Source organism: Sander vitreus, chromosome 23 (assembly GCF_031162955.1).
Source record: "Sander vitreus isolate 19-12246 chromosome 23, sanVit1, whole genome shotgun sequence".
Lineage (NCBI taxonomy): Eukaryota > Metazoa > Chordata > Actinopteri > Perciformes > Percidae > Sander > Sander vitreus.
This window is the reverse complement of record NC_135877.1, coordinates 7,914,595-7,941,785: the sequence shown is the minus strand read 5'-3', so window position 1 is coordinate 7,941,785 and position 27,191 is coordinate 7,914,595. Positions and strand designations below refer to the sequence as shown.

General features: G+C 41.8%; 1 protein-coding gene across 2 annotated transcripts in view; it reads right to left on the bottom strand.

Annotated features, from left to right (window-relative positions):
* Positions 1-27,191, bottom strand: part of LOC144512408 (copine-8) — an 88,583-nt gene that overhangs the window by 50,891 nt on the left and 10,501 nt on the right. Inside the window, exons 2-5 of one of the 2 annotated variants that reach the window (XM_078243159.1) lie at positions 14,259-14,299; positions 11,838-11,884; positions 10,411-10,514; positions 5,851-5,890 (exon numbers count right to left, since the gene is read on the bottom strand). In XM_078243159.1, coding sequence (XP_078099285.1) covers positions 5,851-5,890; positions 10,411-10,514; positions 11,838-11,884; positions 14,259-14,299 — 232 coding nt within the window. Of the gene's footprint in view, positions 1-5,850; positions 5,891-10,410; positions 10,515-11,837; positions 11,885-14,115; positions 14,185-14,258; positions 14,300-27,191 lie in introns of those variants that run through there. The other variant, XM_078243160.1, reaches the window with a different exon arrangement.

Below are 27,191 nucleotides of genomic sequence, written 5' to 3'. Positions count from 1 at the left end.
TTGGACGCCACTGATAAGCTAATGTGTTAGCCAGGCTAGCTGTTTCTTTCTAAATCTTAAAATCAAGTTCATAAAGTCATTTTCTTTGCATTCATGTGATTCCCAATCAAGATACACTGGTAAGAATTGCTTTCCATTGTTAATATGTACTTAAAAACTGTTCTGAAATGCAAAATAATAGAATTTTAATCATGTGATAAAACATGCGATTAATCAAAATAACTATAGAAATTCAACGATTAATCGTGATTAAGAAAATGTAATCGTTTGACAGCCCATATATATATATATATATATATATATAGTTACATTAGTAAATGATGTTTTAGCCATTAGAAATGATATTACAGTAGATTCAACATACAAACCCCTTATAAAAGGTGACTTATTAAAAGGTGGTACCCAAGGTTTTTACAGATGTTTCGATCTCCTTTCGATTTGCAATCCATTTCTGAAATGTTCAAAATAGATCAGTCTGGCTTCCTATCTATTTGCATAGAGAAATAAATATGATCTTATGAACAGGACAGCGTGTGTCTTTTTTCACTGTCTCGACCGGTCCCTCTATAGTCCACACTCGTTCTCACCTGGTTCCCAGGTGTGCCTGCAGCCTACAGCTCAATGATAAAACACCATCTAATGGATTGCCTCTCTGGCCTCCCACCCCACTCCTGCATCAATGCTGGTACGCTGCCTCCGAGCCAACAGGCCAGTCTCTTCTTGTATGAGATTATTGATTACAAGAAAGTGAGGCAAAGCGAGGGGCAGGGGAATTGGAAATGGAGAGATCAAGATTGAGAGAAAGTGAGAGAACAAGGGTATGGCAAAGAAATAAAAAGAAAGGGTGACAGACTGCCATTGTGAGAGGGGAAGACAAGAAAGAGAGATGAGGTAAGCACAAGAGGGGTGGACTGCATCCGGAGAGACAAAAAAGCCACAAATGAGAAGAGGAAACTAAGAGGGACTAAATTTGCTTTTGAGAGACCCCGAGTGTTTCTCACTGTAGTATTCCATTTATCTACACTTTCACACAGTTACTGACAAATAAATGCCAGCAGTGCTATGTCAGCGGTTTTAAAACCATAACCCTAAAAAATGATGTAAAAATAAAGCTCAATATGAATTATTGCTGGAGGTAGAGAGATAATGACTTTTGAATTGCATTGCACCATTCAGTCTGATGCCACGTAATGATAGTGAACAGCAGTTTGCTGTAATTGAACTTAACATCTTGATAAAATCCCTTGTGTCCTGTGCCTTTACAGAGGTCCTCAATTACACCTATTATATTTATTCCCCCGAGGTTGTGAAATGGCAGAAAAACAAATACAATTTCACCCAATTTCAGGGTAGCATAGTTTAGATAGTAGTCAGTCACACAGTCTTTTTCCCCTTGTTTCCTTGATTATCTTTTATTTTTTTGTGTATGCTCTGTAACTACTATGTTATATAATTTCTTAAAATGCAATATAAAAACAGGAAAACAGGGGAAATAGGCTTTGAATGGTCCCTTGGCATGTATTCCAGTAAGAACATACATAATTTAACCAGAGCATGCAGTAGAAGATTATGTTTTACAAGATCATTCACTGACTCAGCTTATATTTTACTTTGTGAGTCCAAAGTAGCACTCGTATATCCCTCTTGGACAGCAGACACGCATTAGGGTTGTACCATTATCATTGCCCTGGGACACAAAACAAGTGCTGTCGATCATTGCAAATGATGTTCAATACTGTAAACTATAAAAAAGCCTGTCACAATGTCTTCTATGTAATTATACTTTAATAGCACTGTTAGACTTCTAACATTTGATTGCTATATCCTCAAATACTCGTCTTTGACATTTGCCATCCCCTCCTGTTTTTTCCAATCATCCCAGCCACTTCCATTTATTTATGACACAAAGGAAGGTGTCCCTATGAACCTGAGGGCTGTGTTGTCTGGAGCTTTGTGCTCCTGGTAGGGTCTCCCAAGGCAAAGTGGTCTCAGGTGAGGGGCCAGACAAAGAATGGTTCAAAAATCCTATGAGGAAGCCTGCCCGGAGGAAGCCCGGGGGACAAGCCCCCGGCTGAGCGCCGCTACGTTGGAGTTTAACCCGGTGGACGAGAGTGTCGCCTCCCTAAGCCTGCGGGTTGTGGGGGGGAAAACTCTGACTGTTGTTTGTGCATATGCACCAAACAAGAGTTCAGAGTATTCGGCCTTCTTGGAGACCTTGAGTGCTGCTGGGGGACTTCAACGCGCACATGGGCAATGATGGAGACACATGGAGAGGCATGATTGGGAGGAACGGCCTCCCTGATCTAAACCAGAGTGGTTGTTTGTTGTTGGACTTATGTGCTAGTCATGGATTGTCTATAACGAACACCATGTTCGAACATAGGGATGCTCATAAGTGTACTTGGTACCAGAGCACCCAAGGCCAAAGGTCAATGATCAATTTTATAATCGTTTCATCTGATCTGAGGCCGTATGTTCTGGACACTCGGGTGAAGAGAGGGGCGGAGCTGTCAACCGATCACCATCTGGTGGTGAATTGGGTCAGGGGGTGGGGGAAGACTCTGGACAGACCTGGTAAGCCCAAACGGGTAGTGCGGGTAAATTGGGAACGTCTGGAGGAGGCCCCTGTCCGACAGACTTTCAACTCACACCTCCGGCGGAGCTTTTCGTGCATCCCTGTGGAGGCTGGGGGCATTGAACCCGAGTGGACAATGTTCAAAGTTTCCATTGCTGAAGCTGCGGTGAGGAGCTGTGGTCTTAGGGTCTTAGGTGCCTCAAGGGGCGGTAACCCACGAACACCGTGGTGGACACCGGTGGTCAGGGAAGCCGTCCGACTGAAGAAGGAGTCTTTCCGGGATATGTTATCCCAGACGACTCCGGAGGAAGTTGCAAGGTACCGAAGGGCCCGAAGGGCTGCAGCCTCTGCCGTGAAAGAGGCAAAGCAGCGTGTGTGGGAGAAGTTCGGAGAAGACATTTGTCGTTGTCTTGGTTGACACGCCTCTTCAACATTGCATTCTCGGCAGTAAGTCGGACTTGTTTCAGGTGAGAGTTGGCCTCCGCCAGGGCTGCGCTTTGTCACCAATCCTGTTTGTAGTATTTATGGACAGGATATCGAGGCGTAGTCGGGGTGGAGAGGGGTTGCAGTTCAGTGGGCTGGGGGTCTCATCGCTGCTTTTTGCAGATGATGTGGTCCTGATGGCATCATCGGCCTGTGACCTTCAGCACTCACTGGATCGGTTCGCAGCCGAGTGTGAAGCGGCTGGGATGAGGATCAGCACCTCTAAATCGGAGGCCATGGTTCTCAGCAGGAAACCGATGGAGTGCCTTGTCCAGGTAGGGAATGAGTCCTTACCCCAAGTGAAGGAGTTCAAGTACCTTGGGGTCTTGTTCGCGAGTGAGGGGACAATGGAGCGGGAGATTGGTCGGAGAATCGGCACAGCAGGTGCGGTATTACATTCAATTTATCGCACCGTTATGACGAAAAGAGCTGAGCCAGAAGGCAAAGCTCTCAATCTACCGGTCAGTTTTTGTTCCTACCCTCACCTATGGTCATGAAGGCTGGGTCATGACCGAAAGAACAAGATCCAGGGTACAAGCGGCCGAAATGGGTTTCCTCAGGAGGGTAGCTGGCGTCTCTCTTAGAGATAGGGTGAGAAGCTCAGTTATCCGTGAGGAGCTCGGAGTAGAGCCGCTGCTCCTTTGCGTCAAAAAGGAGCCAGTTGAGGTGGTTCGGGCATCTGGTAAGGATGCCCCCTGGGCGCCTCCCTAGGGAGGTGTTCCAGGCACGTCCAGCTGGGAGGAGGCCTCGGGGGACACCCAGGACTAGGTGGAGGGATTATATCTCTAACCTGGCCTGGGAACGCCTCGGGATCCCCCAGTCAGAGCTGGTTAATGTGGCCCGGGAAAGGGAAGTTTGGGGTCCCCTGCTGGAGCTGCTACCCCTGCGACCCGACCCCGGATAAGCCGATATAGATGGATGGATGGACAAAGGAAGTCATCTGACGGTGTGTTTATGTTGTATGATATGTGGGCAGACCGGTCGGGTCGGACACTGAAGAGCAAACACTGATAAGAGCTAAGGTCTGGAGTTTTGTCACCTCAGGGCAGAACGTGAGTCGTAGTCTGCAGCTCTGCTCAGGGGCAGGCTGGGAGACAAAAGTCAAGTGAGTGTTACATGAAAGGAGTTTCTCACAGACGCATACATATTGTAATGTACACAGTTGTAGCAATTTTCTTCCAGGTGGTGGCCAAAAGCTGCTGAATAGAAAGAGGAAGCAAAGCCTGATAGCACACTGGCTATAACGGACACTGAAGCTATACATGTAAATGTCTAGATAACAGTTAGAGTTTATGAGTAGAAAAGACAGCTTTAAAATTTGTATTGTTGCTATGACTTCCTTTCATTGAACATTGACAGTTAGTATTGCCCGTTACAACAGCAAACACCTGCCCAAACATGTCTCAGATATCACTGAAAAGCCATTTTTATGAAAACAGGTGTGCACACAAGATTACAGACGAACACAGACCTTCGGGATAAACATACAGCTCAGTGAATGGATGAACATTGTCAAATTAAACAGTCATTTCCCCTTTTGTTGCAAGATAATAGTGCCACAGCTTAAAGGAAAGGTTAGATATTTTGGAAAATACACGTATTCGATTCCTTGCTCAGAGTCAGATGAGAAGACGCTACCAAGAAGCTACCACCAGCAGCCAGCTAACTTAGCTTAGCATAAAGACTGAAAACAGGGGGAAACAGATAGCCTAACTCTGTCTGAAGCATAGACTGTAAAAATAATGACCGTCAACATCTTGGTTTTTTGGAGCCAGAATTGACTATACTTGAAGAGAAGTGCGGAGCTGGGGACGATGACCACCCAGTGTTGTGTATGGTTTCAATGGCGCTTAGCTAAACGTTAAAGAGGGAAAGTTGCTGATTTTCAACCCTTCTATCACGATTGACAAGTTGGCGTGTAGCCACACCCCTAAAGCATCCCTTGCTTGATTGTCTTTTTTAAGTAAATTGACCATAATTTACAAAATGAACATCATGCTGTACTGAAGAAGACTTGAAACTAGAAATTGAGGCCATACATGTGTATTGAGGTGATAAATCAAGGCAGAAATAGGGTAATTTACCCCATAGACTTCTATAGAAACTGACTTCTTTTTGAAGCCAGTGGAGTCGCCCCCTGCTGGAAATTAAATAGAATCCAGGTTAAGGCACTTCCGCATTTGGCTTCACATTTCAGGAATGGAAGATGCCGCTTGGTCTGAAGGGACCAGCACCTGTATACCTCAGTGATTAACACTTTGTATCTCATTTGGCCCAGGGATAAAAAATAAACTAAACATATGACTGGCTTACATGGCTAGGGAACCGCTATAAACATTACCAAGGAAAACCTCCAAGGGTGCAAGCTTGGACTCTTTGAACTACAATCCCCACGATGCAGTAGGCAGGACACAGCTATTACAGACAAAGTTATCACATTGTTGTTCCTAATTACAGTTACAGTTATGCTAATCACTGCTATCAGCGTGAAAAAAAAAAATCAGGGTGGACAGGGGAAATTAGTGTTTATTTAATTTCTAAATGAACTGCAGGCCGTTCAGGGAATGTGCTATTACAGTAGATGATAAACACACTCATTGTAAAGGCCAGATTGCTGTTATGTGGCTGAAATGAGGCTAATGGGAGGTAATAACAAGGACAGAAATCATGCACAAACAAAACACTCACAACCACAGAATGAAATCAGCAAAAGTGTGAAGAGACAAAAACAAGTTACATTATACATGCCTCAATGTACGCACAAAGACACATAATCAAGTTTTAGTACTCACATGTTTTGACAGGTTGGCGCTCTTCGAGTCAACATCATACCTGTAGAAAAAAGGAAAAGTGAGCGAGAGTCAGAAAGTGATGGAGGGTGACAGGAGCTCAGCTGTGAATACGACAGGGATTACAGACAGAGTAAATCAGTGACGGGGCCAAGCAGCTTGTCACCGGCAATCTCACCAGAGGCTCTGGATATTTCACTTCCCAGCATCACCGGCTCACAGGCATCCTCCAATAAACTGACACTAAATGGACTAATTGGCAGTCATACATACATACATACGTGAGAGAGAGAGAGAGACACACAGGGAGAAAAAATGTGCTAGTGAGTAAATAAGTGTCTGTTCTCCTTTGTGTTTCCCCTGCTGCTCATTGGTGTGAGTTTCAGTAGGCTATAGTGGATTTTGTTTGATGTATGTTTGAATATTTTTCACACTTTTTATTCCTCCATTCCACCTGCAGGTCTCTCATGCATACAATACTTGCGGAGAGACAAAATTGTCCAGAAATGGCCCCTCTAGTGTTGAAGCTGCTCTGAAGAATGGGAAGCAATCAGACAAGCCATTCACTCAGCAATTTCAGGTCATTTCACAGCTCAGGTAATTTCATCCGCCACTAAAAATGGATTGCCCTTTGCTGGGTAAATTACCCCTCATTTCTCCACCAAAATATTAGTTACTTTACAAGAATGTTCAGGGTACACAAGTACATCCGGTGTGTGCCTTTGTATGTGTGTTGCTCTTTGGGAATCCAAAGCCAGACTGAGTATTTCAAATGACGCAAGACAATCACATAATATCTTATCAGTGTCTATGACTTTAACACGATTCAGAGTTTCTCTACCATCTAACTAGAAAAACCAATCGTCCACCTTCTAGAGCAGAAATTATTCACTACCAATAAATGTGTCCATACGGACTCAGCAGGAAGTACAGACAAATCCCCTAATTTCTATGTAGCATAACTTGTCATTCAAGATACCCTATATATATATATATATATATCTCTCTCTCTCTCTTTATCTGTCTGTAGTTAATTGTTTTTTTACGTGTTTACTTCCTATATTTAGCTAAAAGTTTGTTATTCTTATACTGTATTTTCTATACTGTATTTTTTTATACCTCTTTAGTTTCTATACAAGTGTTTTTTGTAAGCTGCTGAAATCTACTGCTGGAAATCTAGTTTCCTTGCGGGAGTCATCCCAGAAGGATCAATAAAGAGAAGTCTAAGGCTACCATCTTATTTTAGCATGTTAGCCTGCCAATATTTTGCTAATTAGCACACATCACAAAGCTGAGGCTGATGGGAATGTTTTTGTATTTGGTCAAAAAAAACGATGATAGGTCGGGGGATCGAGGTTTTTAACAATTCATCCTCTGAAGAACAGGAATGTCAGGAGAAACTCTCATGGCAATCCATCTAACAGTTGTTGCGATATTGCAATCAAAATAAAAAATGTCAACCTTATGTTGGTGCTGGTGGAAAATTTGTAGAACGACACTGATTGTATGTTATGCTGTTTTAAAATTACACACATGCACACTATTAAGGGAGATACAGACTTGCAGAGGTCTATTACACACAGTGCAGTCTCATAATTCATATTCAGAGGACATACTGTAGTATTTCTTTTTAACAGTTTCACACAGATCCCATCTTCATGGCCCTGAGGGAGGAAACACTCTTTCATTATGCTATCATCTCAGACTGTTACCCTCTACAGGCTGGCAGTGCCAGCCATCTACAGCCGTTAGGCATGACAGGGGCAGCGAGCTAGGTCCACGCACACACATATGCATGACACACAAGCAGACCAACAAAAGGCCAGTGTGCCGTTATGTTCCTCGGATGGTCAGTTTCATTCAGAAGACCACTCAAGAGACAGCAAGCATAGAGGCATGTATTCATACATTTCTTCAGCTAACTTAACAAATGAGAAGGCATAGAAACTCACACAGCACAGATGTCCTGACATATCCTGAGCATAAGAATGTCACAGCACAACTACAGTAAAAAGTGTGTGCGTCTTGTGTGCGTTTGTCGTTACAGTACACATACAAAAGCCTTTAAATGTGTGTGTTATGTTATGTGTGTTATTTGTAAAAAATAAAATGCACACGTCACATGGAAAAGAGTTTCACATAACTGCTCTGGAAAATCCACTTGAGTTTCATGTAAACATGAAATTTGACACTTATTCAGATTGAAAAAAAGATGGTATAAAAAACACATTCAAGTGCTCTGCATTTCGAGCATCCAAACAGGCTTCTTTTTTTTTTAACTATAGCAGCAACTGCTAGTGATTCATAGGAAGGCCAGAGGATCAAAGCAGCTAAAAGCAAAATGTGTGAAATGTGGATCTTTATCAAAGTGGGGAGCATAACGTTAAATAGGAGAACCAGTAGTAAGGTTATACAACAAAACGCACAACTCAAAGTCCGGCATGTACATCTCAGAGACACAAAGTAACAGGTTTCTAGCAATCCATTTATGTGTGCTAATGTATACTGGGTCATAATGTGCTGCGGCAGAGTAGATATGAAAGGTTAAATGCTTCTCTTTCCCTGAAGGAAATCTGTCCGCTCCTATATCACACCCACCATCCCCTGGAACCCCAGTTGTTATGGTTACCATCGCTAAACCGCACACACAGCCACAAGCATGTGTGCAATGTTGTCCCCGTGGCCCCACACAGTATGTGGGAATGGGCACACATTAGCTTTGTGGGTCTGTCCCGGTGGCCTGGTGACACTTGTAAGATGACGGTACGAGTGTGTGTTGTGACAGAGCAACCAGCTGAGATACTGAAATACCTGCGCACGTATGGATAAACAGGGATACTACCTCTGCCGACATACAAAGATCCACTGACAAAGGAAATCCAGCCAAATGACATAAAACTTGTATTGTACTGTATTAAGCACTAAGAAGTGACAACAACTTCTTACGATTTCTGTACAGTAATTTACACAAGGTGGCAAGATACATGAAAATAGTACAGCCACATGAGTGGTAGCAAAGGTGGATGACTGAATCTGTCATCAAAGAGTAGTGCACACCACTACTTCCCCTAGACACAGGCATTATGGTGCGTTCATTTTAGTGTAGATATCTTTAACAGAAAGTGTTTGCAATTAGACCAGGACCAATGTTAATACAGTTGTCAAAAATAAAGATCCAGAAACCCCTATGCCTATATAGAAATACCTCCACCCACACACAAGATATACTGTACACTAACTCCTCATCGCAGATATCACAGTTGGGTTGCCGACGTGGCCTCCTGGTTCATAGTCTATAATGTAATTAGTCTCCATCTAATGAAATAAACCCACTGAAATCCCCTCTGTAATTCAATGAGAAATGCAATCTGAGAGCAAATTGAGAAAGAGAATCCCGCCCCCTCCTACAGGCAGTCTGGTGGTTTCATAAAGCTAATGACCAACTGTCTCCTCTATGCAAAAGGAACGCTAATCCAGTGTGAGATGCAGTCACAGAGCATAGAATATTTACAGTGCCATATAGTGTACCTTTATGTGGTACAGTACTCAGGTACAGAGATTTAACCTTACTAAGTGAGTGTAAGTTTCACAGATACAAGCCCACACAGATGTGTATTTTTAAGATACAAGCCTACACAGATGTGTATTTTTAAGGCCTTAGTACAAACAGATGAAAACCAGTTAAGCTTTTTTTTTTTAATCTAATATAGTGTCACATATTGTAGTGCTCACAAATACCCAAACTTTCCTTTTAGCTCCCTATTGAAACTCGGCACAATTAGCAATTTAGGTGATTAAGTGCTTTCTAACCTTATAACTAATTTGGAGGGTGTACTTTGCGGTAGGCCTGCCAATTCCACAATCTGCCAAACATCAGCAGTAAAAAGTAATATTGGACTAAGACCAACACTGCTTTTAAAGTTGCTATCAACCAATATAGTGAACATAGCAAAGCATCTAAACAAACTCGCTGTAACAGTTAATACTACGATGAACTTCTGTGCACTAAATCACTGTCTGTCATTGTCAAGAGGAAAATGTGTCCCTGTAAAACTTTGAGAAAAAAAAAAAAAAAACTTGGCATGAATGCGATACATTGTCTAATGTTTTAAATATTATTTTTCAGTTCATTTTTCTTGTTCCTGTAATTTTATTTGAATAATAAGCCAATATTAGGTGGCATACATGAATATTAATCAAGTGGCACATGCATTGTGCAATCTACTTAACCTTCTCTCAATTTACTAAAGTGGAGAGTCAATTAGAGCAGAGTAGGAAACTGTTGTATGCCAACTGTACAGTAAACAGAGAAAAATAAATAAATGAAACCACCATATTTTATAGTTCCAGAATAAAACAATTATAAAATAATTTTCTCATTTTGCAGGTGACATCTGGAGCCTCTCCAATGTTTAATGGAAGCCTTGTTTGTATTTTTAGGAAGCAATAATAGTAACACTGAGTAAACCAAAGATCAAATCTTTACAATGTCTGGTACACACACACACACACACACACACACACACACACACACACACACACACAGGTGTAGGCATTACTTACAAGTCAAATCGGAGGTTCTGTCGCTCTTCAAAGAAGTAGTCCAAAATGAATTTCCGCACAAAGTCTGGGTTTAGCGTGTTGTCTATCACCTCTGTTCTCCCAAACTAGACAAAGAAAGGAAGACAAAAACAGTTAAGAATACCGTTTGGATCAATTCTAATTCTCAAAATATTTCTTTTCTAAATGTTGGACTACAAAAAAAAGTCAGTTTAAAGACCCAAATCCACATAATCTATGAAGATGTCCAAGCTGATGTGAGACGTTATCTGTCCTTTTTAATATTACTGCGGCTCATCAAACCTTAAAACTTTGATCTTACGGAAATCCGCTTGTAAAAACTACAAGCGCGTTGTGAAGTTGCACTGACTCCTGTGAATAATTAATCACTAGCAGGTTTTCTCCTCAGGTGAAACATCAGGGGAGAGGCTGGTTACAGAAGATTATGTACAGCTTTAGAGTAATAGTATGCAGAGCAGCTGAAGTATCAAGTCAATGGGGGTCAGGTAGGTTCCCGGTTTGACATTTAACTTTGCCTATTAATAATGCATGCAGATGATGGGCTTCTCAGAACTATGAATAACTGGGTATGATTGGGGCTGCAAGCTTTGCCCCCTCATTTACATTCATGAATTTTCATCATTGTGGTGATTGCAGTACAGTCATCCGGGAGTGCACACATGCTCATAAACAAGTTGTAGGTACTGGTTGTGTCCACAATTTGACTAGAACTTTGATAATACCATTACTTTGTTTGTGTTACATATTTTAAGTGATAAATTATAAATGGCACTTTCCCCTATAATTGTACAAGCCTGGCTAGGGATCGACCAATACTGGTTTTCTCAAGGCCAATACCAATTATTAGTAGTTAACGAAACCGATAACATATATTTTGGAACCGATATGCATTTGCAGTGAAAATGAAGATCTTTAAGTCAAAATTAAGATTTTGGAATGTTACATACCCGAACACAAAACGTTGTTTAAATGCTTTAAGCAATTATTTAAGAAATTAGAAACTTTCAACATAGTGCACAGTAAAAGATAGTCAGATAGGGCGGGGCATTAAGTGAGACACAGAGCTGTAGCCGTGCCAAAGTAGCACACTTTTTAATTAACTTTATCGGTTATCAGGCAAATAAAATGCCGATACAGATCATCCGCAAACTGCCAAAAGAAACGGCCCTATAATCGGCCAGGGCCAATAATCCATCTAGCCCTAGGCTGGGGGAGCCGCCAGGCCAATGGAAACCCCCGCCAGGCCAGAAACACCTCACTTCAATGAGGCTGCAACTTGCTGGAAGTCAGTTTATACGGAAGTTAGCCCGTTACAATGGTTGCAATGGCAACAGTACACAAAAATGCCACCCACTCTGACCATATATATATATATATATATATATATATATATATAGTTTAGTTCTCACCTCTCTCCACTCCTTGTTGCCCATGCCTTGTGTGTAGAGAACACAAACTGTGAAGAACAGAGACACATCACATGATGACATAACATTAAAGATACATGCTCAAACCTATGCTTATATCCATTGTAGTTGTCCAGGCAATCAAACTTTCTCAATTATGTATGTACTACACCTAACAAGCTACCTGACCATGTACAATGGTATTCTTTTTATTATAATATGTTTATATATTTTTGAATTGGTGGGTAGGCTAACTAAGGGAAGGATAGAGGAGCCTAACTCATATAACTCCGAGCAAATAAATAAAAAAACAAACTCAAATGACATGGTATTTATTGGCTCCATCAAAATATGACTAATAAGCCATAAATGCATGAATTATGTTATTATAACAAAACTACATCGCACCAAACAGTTTTATTCATGAAGCCCACAAACATATTTCCCTGTCTCCAGATGGTGAAAGACATCATTTCAGGCCATTATGCAATTTCCCCAAATAAGACAATTCACTAAAAGGCAAATTACTGAGCTCACTCATCATCATACACTTCATTTCTGGAGGCCTTTGATGTTCTTATGAGATAACTGACAGAAAGATATATCAATGGGCATGTACATACACACACACACACTTCTTGGGTCTGGTAGAAACTTTAAAACTCGAAGATATTTTGGGGTAGAGATAAACCAATAATAGATTAGAAAACGTTTTCACAGTTTCGCAGCTTACTGCATGTATTGAAGGGCTTTATATCTCTATCCCACTTGTAACCAAGAGTCTTGGTTTTCTTTTTGGACCACTGCTCTTTATATTTTAAAGATATGTTTACCAGCAAGTGACAGATCCAGGATATCTCTATATTTCCATTATCTCACATTATTCTCTTTTTCCTCTTTCCTTTCCTTCCTTGCTCTTTCCCCCCTGTCAGGCCGGTTCATATCAGGAGACTGAAGTCGCCATGCTCAGCATAACCACAAGTGCTACTCAGCACAAGAGCACGCCTAACACGGGTAAAGCCTGAGCTTCTTCCTCCTCCTCATGTAAATCACTGTCGTCATCGTGTTCATCACAGTCGTCACCATCACCTTGAGTCATTTTTATCCCATGCTACTGTAAATGTGCTGACAAACTATGTTTTGCAAAAAAAAAAAAAAACAGTATTTGTGTGTATTGATGGGTCATAGTAAAGTCATCCTGATATCATAACCCCAAACTCACACACACCTCAATATGACACATATCATCTTTGATAATGAGGATTTTATTTTTACAGGATGAATCTTACGCTTGCATGGATCCCTTACACACACTTCTATCCATACTCCCTAACACACACACTTCTATCCATACTCCCTAACACACACACACACACACACACACACACACACACACTCTTCTATCCATACTCCCTAACACACACACTTCTATCCATACTCCCTAACACACTTCTATCCATACTCTCTTAACACACTTCTATCCATACTCTCTAACAGACACACACTTCTATCCATACTCCCTTACACACTTCTATCCATACTCCCTTACACACTTCTATCCATACTCCCTAACACACTTCTATCCATACTCTCTAACAGACACACACACACACACACTTCTATCCATACTCCCTTACACACTTCTATCCATACTCTCTAACACACTTCTATCCATACTCTCTAACACACACTTCTATCCATACTCCCTTACACACTTCTATCCATACTCCCTAACACACTTCTATCCATACTCCCTAACACACTTCTATCCATACTCCCTTACACACTTCTATCCATACTCCCTTACACACTTCTATCCATACTCCCTAACACACTTCTATCCATACTCCCTAACACACAATGACATACCCGCCACACACACACCCAGTGGAGAATACATCAAGCATTTACAAACCACTCTTAACACACCGTAAAACTCTCCTACAGGAATAGTTCAACATTTTGGGAAATATTCTTATTCAGCAAAATAAGAGACTACTAACAGCATTATTTTAATGATTTTAATTGCTGCGAGAGGAGAATTGCCACCCATTCTGTGAATCTATAGAAGCTTCTTAGGTAGCCTCATGCATTAGTCAGACCCGTCTCCAGCCGAGCTCACACGTTTAGTGAAAAAAACAACAACACACGAGGAGTGACTCACGACTACATAAAACAAAAGACCTTCTTTTAGTCCCTAATAATTCTATCACTCCCTTAAACTCCATTCATTCCCCTTATTGTTTGACATTTTTCTCATTTGTTCATACTTTTTTTATACCTTTATTTCCTCACACCCTTCTTTTCTATCCGTATAATCTCCTCTTGTGATGTTGACCAAGCTCAGACACTGCACTGACAGAAACACAGACTTGTTGACCATGAGTGACAAGGAAAGAAAAAGAAAGAGGCGGCAGATCATACTTGGGTCTGATTTGGAGAAGGTGTCCCTGTCCAGCAGGTTTCTGTGGAGACACAAAGGGGAAAGTAGTCAGTTCCCTTGTGTAAGAAGGAATAAAAAAACATTTGTCATCCAAATGTGGCAGTGAATGCATTTTAACACACAGCCTATTTACAGTATGTACTCTGTTGGCCATGAGTCAGCACGTTACCATGACGCTCCGTTTACAGGATCCCTGTAAAACTTCTTATCTGAGGTGTAAAAAAACTAAACAAATATCTAAAAAAAACTGATATATCACAGCATTAGCCACAACAAAGAGGCTTTTGACAAATTTAGAATTTCTCCACCCTTATACTTTAACACTACACGGGGGGGGACTCTTCACATTTCTCTGTCTAGTCGTCTCCTCTTTCCTCAGTCCTCCTGCCTGTGCCTGGGACATCGATTTCAGCGCTGCATCTTGAAGGATCTGCTCGAGATGCAATTCCTAAAATGCATCTCGAGGAGAGAGGAGGCTTGCAGGAGGCGCTTTGAGCGAGGATGCACACAGGTGTATTTTTTTGCGGAAGATTTTTTTGGCACCCGTGACATCTAAAAGAGGCGTGACACACAGCTGGAATCTACAGACCGTGGCAGCCGTGCCACACGTCATATTTAATTGACGTTGCTTTAAAATGGCAGCTTCGAAGCAAGGATGTTTATCCTGCTAATTGCCCGTTGCCTCAACTCCTCTCTCCTTGTCTAAGGTTGACTAAGACGCGGGGAGACGAGGCGAGGAAAGGAATCGAGGACGTTAGGGGTGTGAATCTTCACTGGTCTCACGATTCGATTACGATTATCCTGTCAACGATTCATATCGATATCCCGATGCATCACGATGCGTCACCTCCTCAATATTAACATACATTGCTACACATGGTTTTCATCAACAAATTCAAGCAGTCATATATATATATATATATATATATATATATAAACTCCCATTTTTATTGCATCTGCTCTTAAAAAAAAGACACTTCCTGAATGTAGCGGAGTTTGAACACAGCAGACTAAAGCCAAAAACAAGTAACATCAGTAGGCAATAATCGATTATGGTCTGTCACTGCATCGATGCGATGATTAGAGAAGAAGGGCTAGGAACCAATGGACAGCTTGCAAGTACTTCCACCACACTATCTTCAGGTCATGGAACTATTATTTATTCAACTTATATTCAGACTCTTTATTTATAGGTACTCAGATTTTCTATGGCTCCTCATTTCATGCTTGAAAAAACACTACGTCTAAGATCACATCCTCTGTGTGATATATTGTGCAGCCCTCTGTCTCAGCAAACCATTGAGTTTCCGCCGAGATGATGATGATTAAGAAAACCGTGAAGAATTTATGTTCCCCAAAAAAAAGAGGAAGGAGGAGGGCTGTGGAAAACTAAATGGCTTGATGTGAAAGTGGCACAAGATCTGATTTGTGAATAGATGAATGAGATGAATGATGGCGATGATGGCACCTAATGGTCTGGAGAGGAGAGGAGAGATTGGGATCACTTACTCATCAATGAGGTTAACTCACTCTAGCGTGTTAAGGGCCTCGATGAGAAATAATATCTACTCTCCGATCCACTTCCTTCCATCTATTAAAAAGGTGCCATGACGTTTCCTGGTTGCGGAAGGGCATGAAAATGCAGGTAATGTTTCCTGTCATCCTTTCAATCCCAGGGATTGTGAACGGCTGTCAGACTAAGTCCTGAAACCTGGAGAGTACCCAGGCTGCAAGCTGCTTTTCAGTAACGGCCTCTCCAACTGTAGCCGTTTTCTTTTTTCAGCTCACAATCAGTTGTCTCGGTGTCTCTTTTTCTTGTGTGAACTCATCAACACCACCTACTGTATGGCATCTCTCTCTCTCTTGTTTGTTCTCAAAACAGAAACACCTCTGGTATCCCCTCGACCCTCTCCTTCGCTCGTTCAGTCGCAAATTGCCCTTCTATCAAATCTAGGGCTGGGTACCGAATTCAATAGTTTTTAGGCACCGACCGAATTGCCTCCAAAAGTATTAAGTATCCAAAAATGCCTTGTCATTCAAAACCCAATTTCAATACCTAAGGAATAAGTGTAATTAGCGTCAGTGAGCCAACAAGCATGCAGCATGCTGCTTCCAAGATCTAATAATGCTGGTGATTGGCAGTCTAACGTTACACGTCGTAGAGATACGCAGTAAAAACTAACTCCGGATTTCCACTGAATGCAGAACGTCTGCGGACCGGCTCCGCTGCGTGTCGGCTCCGTGCTCCGTCGTCCGTCAATACCCACCAGGTCCGGATTTGTTGCGGCGCGGTTTGTGGCCATGACTGACAGCTGTAGTCACGAGGACCCACAAGATCTCGCGAATTCCCGTAGAATAGAAGCACAAAACCAACATCCAGAGGAGTAGAGGGGAAACAACTCTGTGCGGTGTTTTCAAGGTTGTGGTGCAGGGAAATATGATCCGCCGTGAGCACGGTGTATTTTATTTTGAAAATTAACCGGAGCTCTCCGGCGTCCGGCAAAAATAGAAGCTCTGCGTATCTGCTCCGGAGGGCTGCGGACCGCCGGAGCTGGGACGGAGTAGGGACGCAGCCGTTGGTACAGGTGTCAAATCTTTTTGAACAATGCCCAGACCTAATCAAATCACTCGTATCAAATGTACCTTGTCAAGGCACTTGGCACAATGATTTGTCATCACTTTTGCGTTTGGGGAATTTGAAGCAGTTTTTTGTAGTACTTGGCTCAGTTTCATGTCCCATGGCACTTAGGGGTTTCCCATAATCCTAAAACACACACGTCTGGTGTACTGCAGACTTAAAAATGACTTGTGTGCGTTTGCCTATTGTGCCGTCTGTCCTTAGCAACAAAAACACTGAAGGACACAAGAATCCAGCTAAGATGTTTACATTTGCAAAAAAAAAAAACATTCAATTTGCCTTTATACAGTATTTCCTGATCTGGAAAACTCATGTAACTTAGCATTATCCCTGTCAAATATTACTTCATTGGTCCAGCAGGAGGGAGATGCTGTTGCCTAGTGACGGCAGAATCAAGTTGATTTTTAGAAGATAAGGCTCGCAACATTCAACGTTTTTCTTACTTTAAACTAATGCTATTAAAAGACCAAAAGCAACGATGAATCAATCAAATAACGTGTGTGTGTGTGTGTGTGTGTGTGTGTGTGTGTGTGTAATGCTCCAAACTCTCTGACTGGCTGCTGCTCAAAGCACATCAGACATGGTGGAACTCCAAATAGGCTCCTGGGCTCCCCCTGCGCGCGAGTTGTGTGTGTGAGTAAGACACATTTTCAGGATTTCCACTTCAGAGGATATTGTGAATGAGTCATGGCTTGCTCACTCTCTCTCTCTCTCTCTCTCTCTCTCTCTCTCTCTCTCTTTTTCTCAGCGGAAAGCTAAAAGCTGCCATCCGAGTCACAGAGAGGTCTGCAGGAATAAAAAGGTACCACACTTAAATAGTGCGTTAGTATTTTTAGCAGTGAGTTTCCCACAAACGCTATAATCTCGTATGATTAATGTGCGATTTTGATTTTAGGCTTTTTTTTTTGGTCAAATAAATGACAGTACAATAGGTCACTTAACAGAAAACGATGAATGCATCAATCAGCGGATCGACTATGACGACAAGCAATGGAATCCTACCGTAAATGGCAAAGTGAAGTACTCGTCGGTGTCGAAAAAAAAAAATAGATTTCTTCAATAGATTTCCCAGAGGCTTTGGCGTGTTTAGATGCAGCCTCTTTCTCTCTCTCATCCTTGCCCACAAAAACACCACCTCTGGCATTTCTGCTGGCTCTGGAATCGCTTCATGTTTTTTTTTTTGTTTGTTTGTTTAATCTCTCTCTTCTAATCCGTTACCACATCTAACTGAAACCCACTGCAAATAATTAAACATAATAATAATAATTAAATATATAAAACACTAAGTGACTCAGTCAGCCATAACTGGGTTGATTATCCTTTAAACAAGAAAATCTAATCAATTACAGATTCTGGGCAGTATACATGTTTGGTGATTCTGTGATAAAAAAAATAATATATATATATATATATATATATATATATATATATATATATATATATATATATATATATATATATATATATATTTATTATTATTTTTATTTTTTTTAAATCTATACTTGATATATTAAAATGACATTGTTCTAAGAACGGCAGTTCAACGTCTTCTGATTTTATAAGACGTTTCCGGTGATTTTGATTGGGTTCCATCTCCAGAAAATTTGCAGCTTTATTGCACAAGAAATTAGTCATGCATACATGGATAGGAATGATAAAATGCTGGATTAGCCTCTAAATAAAGCATTCAACGCGCTCCAGTTTTACCACGTTGGTTCCTTTGGGTTTGCAGCATCTTCTTCTAATTCATTTCGGCAGACTAGATGCTGTTCTACGGCAGATCCTACATTTAATCGAAATGTGATCTGAATCATCAATATAGCCTACAGATATGTGAGTCGCCACTGGTATGACCAAAGCCATCAAACTGGATCATCTTAATGCATTGCATCACTAGCCAATGAAAACTGTATCTCCAAATGGTTGTTTTTTACGAGTTGACAGAACTAAACTGGGGTCTACTAAGTTAATGGTAAATGACCCATCCTCTCTGACAATTGCCATGCGATTTATTTTTTTTGAATCATATTGTCTGCTAAATGACATCACTATTCATGTACAGTTTGAATCAACTTTAATCTTATATTTCACCACTCAGCTCTGAAGTACAACTCACTGATATTCTCATCGAAAACAAGCCAAATACAATGCCCGCATCACGGACACATTCAGTCATCGGCAGATCAGAAGGTGCTGATCTCAAATCTGATCAAAGAGTCTACGCTGCCGTCAAACCATGCTTTCTCCTCCCTGGGGGCAAACTATACCAGTTCAGTTCCCCTGCCATCCTGGCCATGCATCACCCTTGACAACTGTCAATCACAGCTACAGGAAGTGAAATCCTCCAACAGATGGGCGGGAAACACACACACACACACACACACACACACACACACACACACACACACACACACACACACACACACACACACACACACACACACACACACACACACACACACACACACACACAAAAACGAGGGACAAAAGAGACAGTCATATAGATGGTGTGGAAGCATCTTTAACTGATATGACAACTCTGCAATTATGTCAAATGCCTGGTTTTCTCCCACACACACAAACTGGAAGACACACCTCTGTGCGTTTGCTCACGGGGAGAGCCACACGATAACGGCAGAATGGGGGCAGTAGCCATGGCAACTACTGACAGAAAATTGGGGCCACTTGACTGACTTGACTGACAGGTGTGTGTGTGTGTGTGTGTGTGTGTGTGTGTGTGTGTGTGTGTGTGCGTTTTTTCCACCCAACAAGCAGGGATTCCATCAGTGCTGTGGTATCTCTCCTCTCTGGCTTTACTCTTCCTCTCCTTTCACCTCCTATCCCATTTCTCCCCTTCCTCTGATCTATTTCCTTTTTTCTCTTCATATCTCATCCTTTCCTTTTCTCTCTCGCTCATCTCCAGTGTATCCCTCTCTTCTCCCCATTTTCCTCTCCTATTACGAATACATCTAATGTGTCTTTTGGACTGGCTTGAGAGAGGCCGTGTCCCCGATAGTGTGTTATCTGGACGACACAACAGCAACAAGAAAAGAAAAAAACAACCCTCACAACCCTCTCCTACACTTCAGAAAAAAATTGTTTTTTAGCCCAATGGAGGAGAGGAGAGGAGATAGAAGTAAGAGTAACAGAGGAAATAAAGAAAGGGGAAGGAAATTAAAGAGAATGGGAGTAGAGACATTGAGAACTACACTGCGAAAGGACAGAGTTGAGAGAAAGATACAGTACAGCTGTTTAGTGAAAGAGCTGCACACTGAGGAAGAAGAGGCAGGCAGTCTGATTAGCCGTACCAAACGGTGTCTCTGAAGAGGAAGCTTGTGTGTGTGTGTGTGTGTGTGTGTGTGTGTGTGTGTGTGTGTGTGTGTGTGTGTGTGTGTGTGTGTGTCCAGGCTTAACTATCGACAGAGAGAAAAAGAAAAAGTTGAGAGTGTGAAAGAGGAGAGGGTTTAATAGCTACAGAACATGCTGGTGCAGAGTATAGAGGCTGTGGTTCATGGCAGTTATTTTTTATTATTTGAGCTACATTTATCGTTGCTAATGTAATTAACCAAAGCCTGCCAAGATCTCATTTCACGAGTGAAGCCGTCATCATCTCATAGTCAACGTCCCCGTTTCATTTTAGCTTTTCAGAGTTTTTCAACTCTGTCACTTAAAAGAACTTTTTTCCCCTCTATAACTCTCCTTCTGTACATAAACCGCATGTTTTTGATCTACTTTACTTTCCTGAAGGAAGGTTATATCATATGTTGTTTTTGTTCCTAATGGGTTTTCAGTCAGTTGTATTAAGTTAATTGGCTTAGTCAGAGTCAGTGGTGGAAAGTAACTACAGGTAAGTACATGTACTCAATTTCTGTACGTTTTGAGGTACTTCCAGTATTTCCATTTTATGCAACTTTACAGAGAAATGTTGTAATTTCAACTCCACTGCCTTTATTTTACAGCCTTATCAGATTATAATTACAGATTAAACCAGTAAAGTGATGTGACAGGGCCTGGTGCGTATGATAAGGTAAAGGAGCTAGTGAGATGGGGATCTTGTTTGTTTTCTGTCTATGCTTGATGCAAGTAATGTGTGATGCTGTATTGCTTTATCCTGAGATCTTGGGGGGGTGGGGGGGGCGCCACTGGGAAGGGCTTGCGGGGAGAGGGAAACAAAATTCAATTCAATTTTATTTATAGTATCAAATCATAACCAGAGTTATATCAAGACACTTTACAGATAGAGTAGGTCTAGACCACACTATAATTTACAAAGACCCAACAACTCCAATACAATACATATACATATTTTGTTTTACTGTATAGTCTATGCATCTGTGTACTGGATGTGTGTGTCTTTCCTTGCTCTCTTTAAGAAAAAGAAGAAAAAAAATATTTGATCACAAAAAAATGAAAGTGACACCAAAATGCTTGTTCTAAGATGCTCGGCAAAACCCAATATACAAAAAGTGCATCTAAAGAGAATCAGCCGCTGCCTTGAGTTCGACCTGAAATGACCTAGAGTTTGTATACTTCTGAATGCATGATGCCAACACCATCAACACTGATGTTGTTACATTGTATTCATCGTTGCTATAGGTTAATGTAGCTCTATAAATGAGGCTTCGCTTTGGCCGTTGCACGTTGTTTACAGAGGAAGGCAACCTCATCATTAATATATAGTTATCCTGATCTGTGCCATCATCTGACATTTATTCTAATGGCTGGCTTTCTTCCAAAGATTAAACTTTATAGTTCTACGAGGCAGTATCATGACATGTATAACTCTGGTCATGTGATCCTCCTACAGCTGTCTTGATACCTGGGACTTGCTGCTCTCAAACCTGATACATGTGCTGTGCTGTCTTTTCATCACATTTCTTCTGCTTCACCTCTGCTCCCTCAAACCATCTCTGTCCATAATTGAGCTTTTCTCACACACACACCTTGAGTTATTTATAACTACAGTATTCTTTATTTCCAAGTCTACTCATTGCCTGTGCTGTCTTCTTCTCAGGGAAAAAGGGGATTTCTCAGTGAGAGCCCAGTGCATTAATTCCTGTTCTGTCTTTGGTTTGATCTCTCTCTCTCTCTCTCTCTCTCTCTCTCTCTCTCTCTCTCTCTCTCTCTCTCTCTCTCTCTCTCTCTCTCTCTCTCTCTCTCTCTCTCTCTCTCTCTCTCTCTCTCTCTCTCTCTCTCTCTCTCTCTCTCTCTCTCACCGTGACCTGAATAGGCTCTGTGGAGAGACTACACCTTCTCACTGAACTAGATACATTTACAGACATGTAGATACACACAGATACCACATGGAGCAACCTGCATACTAGGGGTGTTCAAAAATTAAATAACTTTTTTTTTTTAATTGTATATCTACTGCAATCACATGGGAAACGTAACTACATTTACATACTGTGAATCGTATTTTGTGATGTTTTTAAGATTATATTGTTGGGCATTTTCAGCCTTTTGGATAGGACAGCAGAAGACATGAAAGGGGAGAGGGGGGGGGGGGAATGACATGCCGCCAAGATCCGCAGGTCGGAGTCGAATCCGGGCCCGCTGTGTCGAGGAGTAAACCTCTATATATGAGCAACTGCTCTACCAACTGAGCTATCCGGGCGCCCGTGAATCCTTTTTGAAATTGAAAATAGATTTTGAATCAAATCTTGAGCCTAAAAATCGAATCGTGACATTTTCTGAATCGTGCACCCCTACTGAATACGGTTGAATGATTTTCCAGTTACTACACTACTCTGGATGTCCACATACAACAAACACACAAATTGCTTCAATACTGCTTTACGATACCGGTAGGTCCAGTATTCCAGATCTAATAAACCTTTGGTACATCTGCTCAATAAAAACAGATAAAGAAGTCACACGCGGGGGGAAAAGAGGAATGCTAAAGACAATGCTGTGCGGAAAACAAAGACTATTTTATCTCTGGTGACTAATCTGAAATAAGAGTCCATGTGTGATTGCACAGAAGGAGAAAGACACGCTGATATAGCATTTCACTCTCGCAATTCCTTATACAATTTACTGGAATTTTTTTGTGTATTGTTAGTGTTGTTAGCCAGTCATCGTCGTGGTCCCTGAAGCCTCTTTCTCTCCTGATTCTTCCATTGGGGGTTAGTCCTCCTGCAGTGCCAGTGTGCCATCATGCAGCATTATGCACGGGGGTCATCGCAGTATTTATATGTTTACAACAATTTGTGATTGTTAACACCTTGCCAAAATCACAGCATTAACTAGTGGTATCCCTCACCACGAGATACAATTAGCAGACGAAAGAAAGTCTAAAAGGCAAACACACTTTTCTTCATGCAGGTTTTGTCACGAACAGCATTAAAGTTTGGATCGATAACGAGGACTTTAAGTGTAACGATTGCGCGAGACAACGGCTGTATTTCCAGACTTTGACATTTGACGATATATCTACAGTATTAAAGACAGATATTTAGTTATTTAGGCTACACTGTGTTCTGCCGTTATCTAATGCTAGGGTATTTGATGCTATCCTGTATTCCATGCAGTCGGGCCATCTCCTCCTCCTGCGCTCCGTAGCGGACAATGTGACGGCGAGACAGAGCCGATTAAACATTAAGAACAAATTCTTATTGAAGATTTGAGTTGGAGGTTTTCATGGAACAATTATCACTCAGTACAAGCGCAAATAACACTGCTGGATTTAATCTTCATGGTAACGTGGATGATATGGAGTGAAAAAATGTGCGTGAGGCATCAATACTTGAAAATATTACGAGTAATCGTTATTCCCATTTACTTTCTGCAGTCTGACTTCAGTTCACCACCTCACCATCTGCGTCGCCAATTCCTATGGTTATGGGTCAGAGTTTGCGTGGAGGACCGCACGTTCTCCCGTCAAGTTTGTTTTTTATAAATCACAACCTTTGCGTGGGAAGTGGCGTACGCACATATTCAGCCCCGTTTTGTGCATACGCCACGTTTATAAATGAGACCCCTGGCCTTTTATGTGTGTACTGTACATCTGACTGCTCTCTTTCCACTCTCACAGTGTGACGCAGCTCATCCAATCACACTGGCTTGGGCCTTAGTCATACAGAAGTGGCCTGATTCATGACACATCTATATTATGCATAGATGTAGGTCCAGTCTCCTTGCCTCGCGGCACAGGTAGAACACAGAGCAAACACTCGCTGGTTACACCAGAGATGCCTGTTCCATCCCCATATAGCTTCCAGTTGTAACTTCTAAATACTTTATCTTTGCTATTTAGGTGCTAGTGTAAAAATGATCTTTATTTTTGCCCTTAATGTCTCCTAAAGTGGTTTCTCCAAAATGTCTACAAGAAAACATCCAGAATTGAGTACTTTTAAAATATGACTAATTTCTCAGGAGACAAAGATGAGGCAGCGCTGATAAACAGACCTGACAATCTATAAAACCACAACGAGCTGGGAGCAGCTAAAAGATGCAAAAAGCTGCAGACTGGAGTGTTGGTCCTGAGGGGGGCCTGGCGGTACTAGGAACCCTTTCACCTCACTGGGAGTCAATTGAAGTGCTTTCCAGTTGGTGCATTAAACATGCTGTTTTATCAGACCCATATATACATTTAAATAAAGGTGAGCTTCTATTCTCTGGGCCTTTCACGCACTTCTCTGTATTACATAAACCACTGCAGGACTCTTCGCTGTGTGTGTGTGTGTGTGTGTGTGTGTGTGTGTGTGTGTGTGTGTGTGTGTGTGTGTGTGTGATATTCTTGGAAACATGTGGAGCGAGAGGAGACAACTGGGCATGCTCAGATGTTCTCAACAGGTCGCTGAGCACAATGCTGTAAGTACCTGCATCTCGTCTTTTTTCCCCCTTTTGTGCTCTCTAATTTCTTCGCCGTCACTTCTTTCAATCTGCAATTTTACTGATCTATCCAATTTGCTACTGATGACCATTTGTTACAGAGCCTAAAGAAAAGCACATGCTTTGCACAATCCCCCCAATCTCTCTCTCTCACACCCCCCCCACCCCCCCCCACACACTCACTCTGAAGGGGAGCATCAGCAGCTTGTATTCTCTTCCTGCTTCTCTAAGAGGGCTGCCCTAATTCTTCTTGACAAGGGCTGGGAGAGCCAAGAGAACATCTCAGCGCACGCACACGCACACAAATATGCCATGCCACTATCCATTTACACACAGACATGCAACAAAATACACATCCGTCATGGACAACACACACATCTGTGCTAGTGGCATTTTACCTTAATTGCCTTTGTCACCGCTTTCAGTGCAGTTCAGTCTAACTCGCCTATAGTTTCCACCATCTTTAACACACGTCACTGGCCTTCGTATGCTTGGAACTTCTCAATAAGGCAAAATGTCTCAGCTGCTAACTAAAAGATGTGTCTAAAATGTAATATGACTTAATAATTTATTCTCAGTCATACAGTCTATTCTCATACTACAATGTCAGTGTCAGCGTGCAGTAAATGGGACACGCTCAGATGGTATTTGTCAAGCAGCCAAATTGTGTGTGTTCAGTAGCCGTGCATGTATTTAAAAACATAAATGTGCCTATGTGAGCCGTGTGCGGGTGGTTTGTGATCGTGTCTGCACATGTCTGTCTGTATGAATAATTTCGACAGTGTGTAAGCATGCGTGCATGGTTGATGAGGCTCCGCAGAGCTACCATAGGCGACAACAGGGCAAGAGAAAAATGGAGGGAGGAAGATGAAGGTATTTCTTCCCTCATACAGTATTGACCTCCATATCTCCCTTTTTCTCCATTACATGTGTGCTGTGGCCTTTGTACAATGAGTTCAACAGGACAGCGAGTGTGTGCATGTGAGAGAAATACAGACGCATGCTTGGATGTGCAGGCCAGAGGCTTCTACATGAGAGAGAGGGGGAGACAGACAGGGAGGGAGGCAGGCAGTATCCCTAGAGGAATTCAAACAGCCTCTGTGCTATGTGACTGGGATGGAGATGACTTCATTAGGGCGGCCAGTTTCTCTCTCTCCCCCCACCCTGTAGCCGCCTCTCTCTGGCAGTAAATAGGGCTGTGAGGTTGATTTACTGTACGTCAAGTAATCTTACTTGTCAAATGGTTAAAATCTGTGTCGCACTCACAATCCGAGAGCTCGGTTTGTAGTGTTGCGCCTTTCTTTTGTGAATCAGCAGAGGATAAGTCCTAATCAGATATAGCCAACTTCTATCCAGATATCACACCCAAAATGTCAAAAAAAAATCTAATTGGGTTGGCAGCATTTATAGGAGATCTTTTGATTTGTTTTATTATGGCTTTATGTCCCGCGGAGGCAATCTACATCAGAGTGAAATAAAATGTCAGAGCATCAAATGTGTGTGTGTGTGTGTGTGTGTGTGTGTGTGTGTGTGTGTGTGTGTGTGTGTGTGTGGCTTGTGCTGAAAATGTCAACTGTCTGACTGACGGGAGATACAGCAGCACAAATATCTGTGAGTGTGTGTGGATGTGCAAGTGTTTAAATGTTTTTAATACAGGCACATACGTACATGTGTCTAAACTGTATGTGTCAGCCCGTGTGCAGTCCTTCAGCTGAATTGCTCCCTAAGGCTTTCTGCTGTACATCTTGCTAGTTATTGATGAATTCATTTGCAATTAGGACTTCAGCACGTTCTCTGCTGGCCCGACTGAGCAGAGCTTTTAACGCCCGTTGGACCCAAAGGTTAACTGGTCTTGATGCTCTATTATTCCCCAGGAATATTCTCAAGAATGCCAGAGAAGAAAGTCTGCTAAACACTACTGACAAAATTATCTCTTACACTGCAAATTCAACATAAAAAAAATCCACATGAATACATATTGCAGTTGAACTGGAAAGTCTGCATTTTCCGAGTTCCCAGTCAGAAAAGTCAACTGGAACGCCCCCTAAATTTCTCACTCAGAAACTCTTCACAATCCAATATGGCTGCTCCGAGCATCAACAGTAGTAAAAGCTGAATGTATATACTTTTTAGCACTTCGGTCTTATTTGTGTTTCATTAAATCAGTCGTACACACAACATCGTCCATCTTATATCTGTGGACAGGTTGCTACGGTGTTTGCATGCGCAAAATACCACATAATGCACTGTTATCAACTGGTATTGCTAACAATGGCTAACCTGGCTAGAGTCCCCCTACCTCTGTTTTTTCGATTTGTAACTGGAACGCGACTTGCACTCGGGTGTGACGTCATTCCCAATTCCCACCTCTGACTTCCGGGCTTAATGGTACGCAGCAATAGCAGATGGGATTCTACATATATAATCGTCACAGTAACTT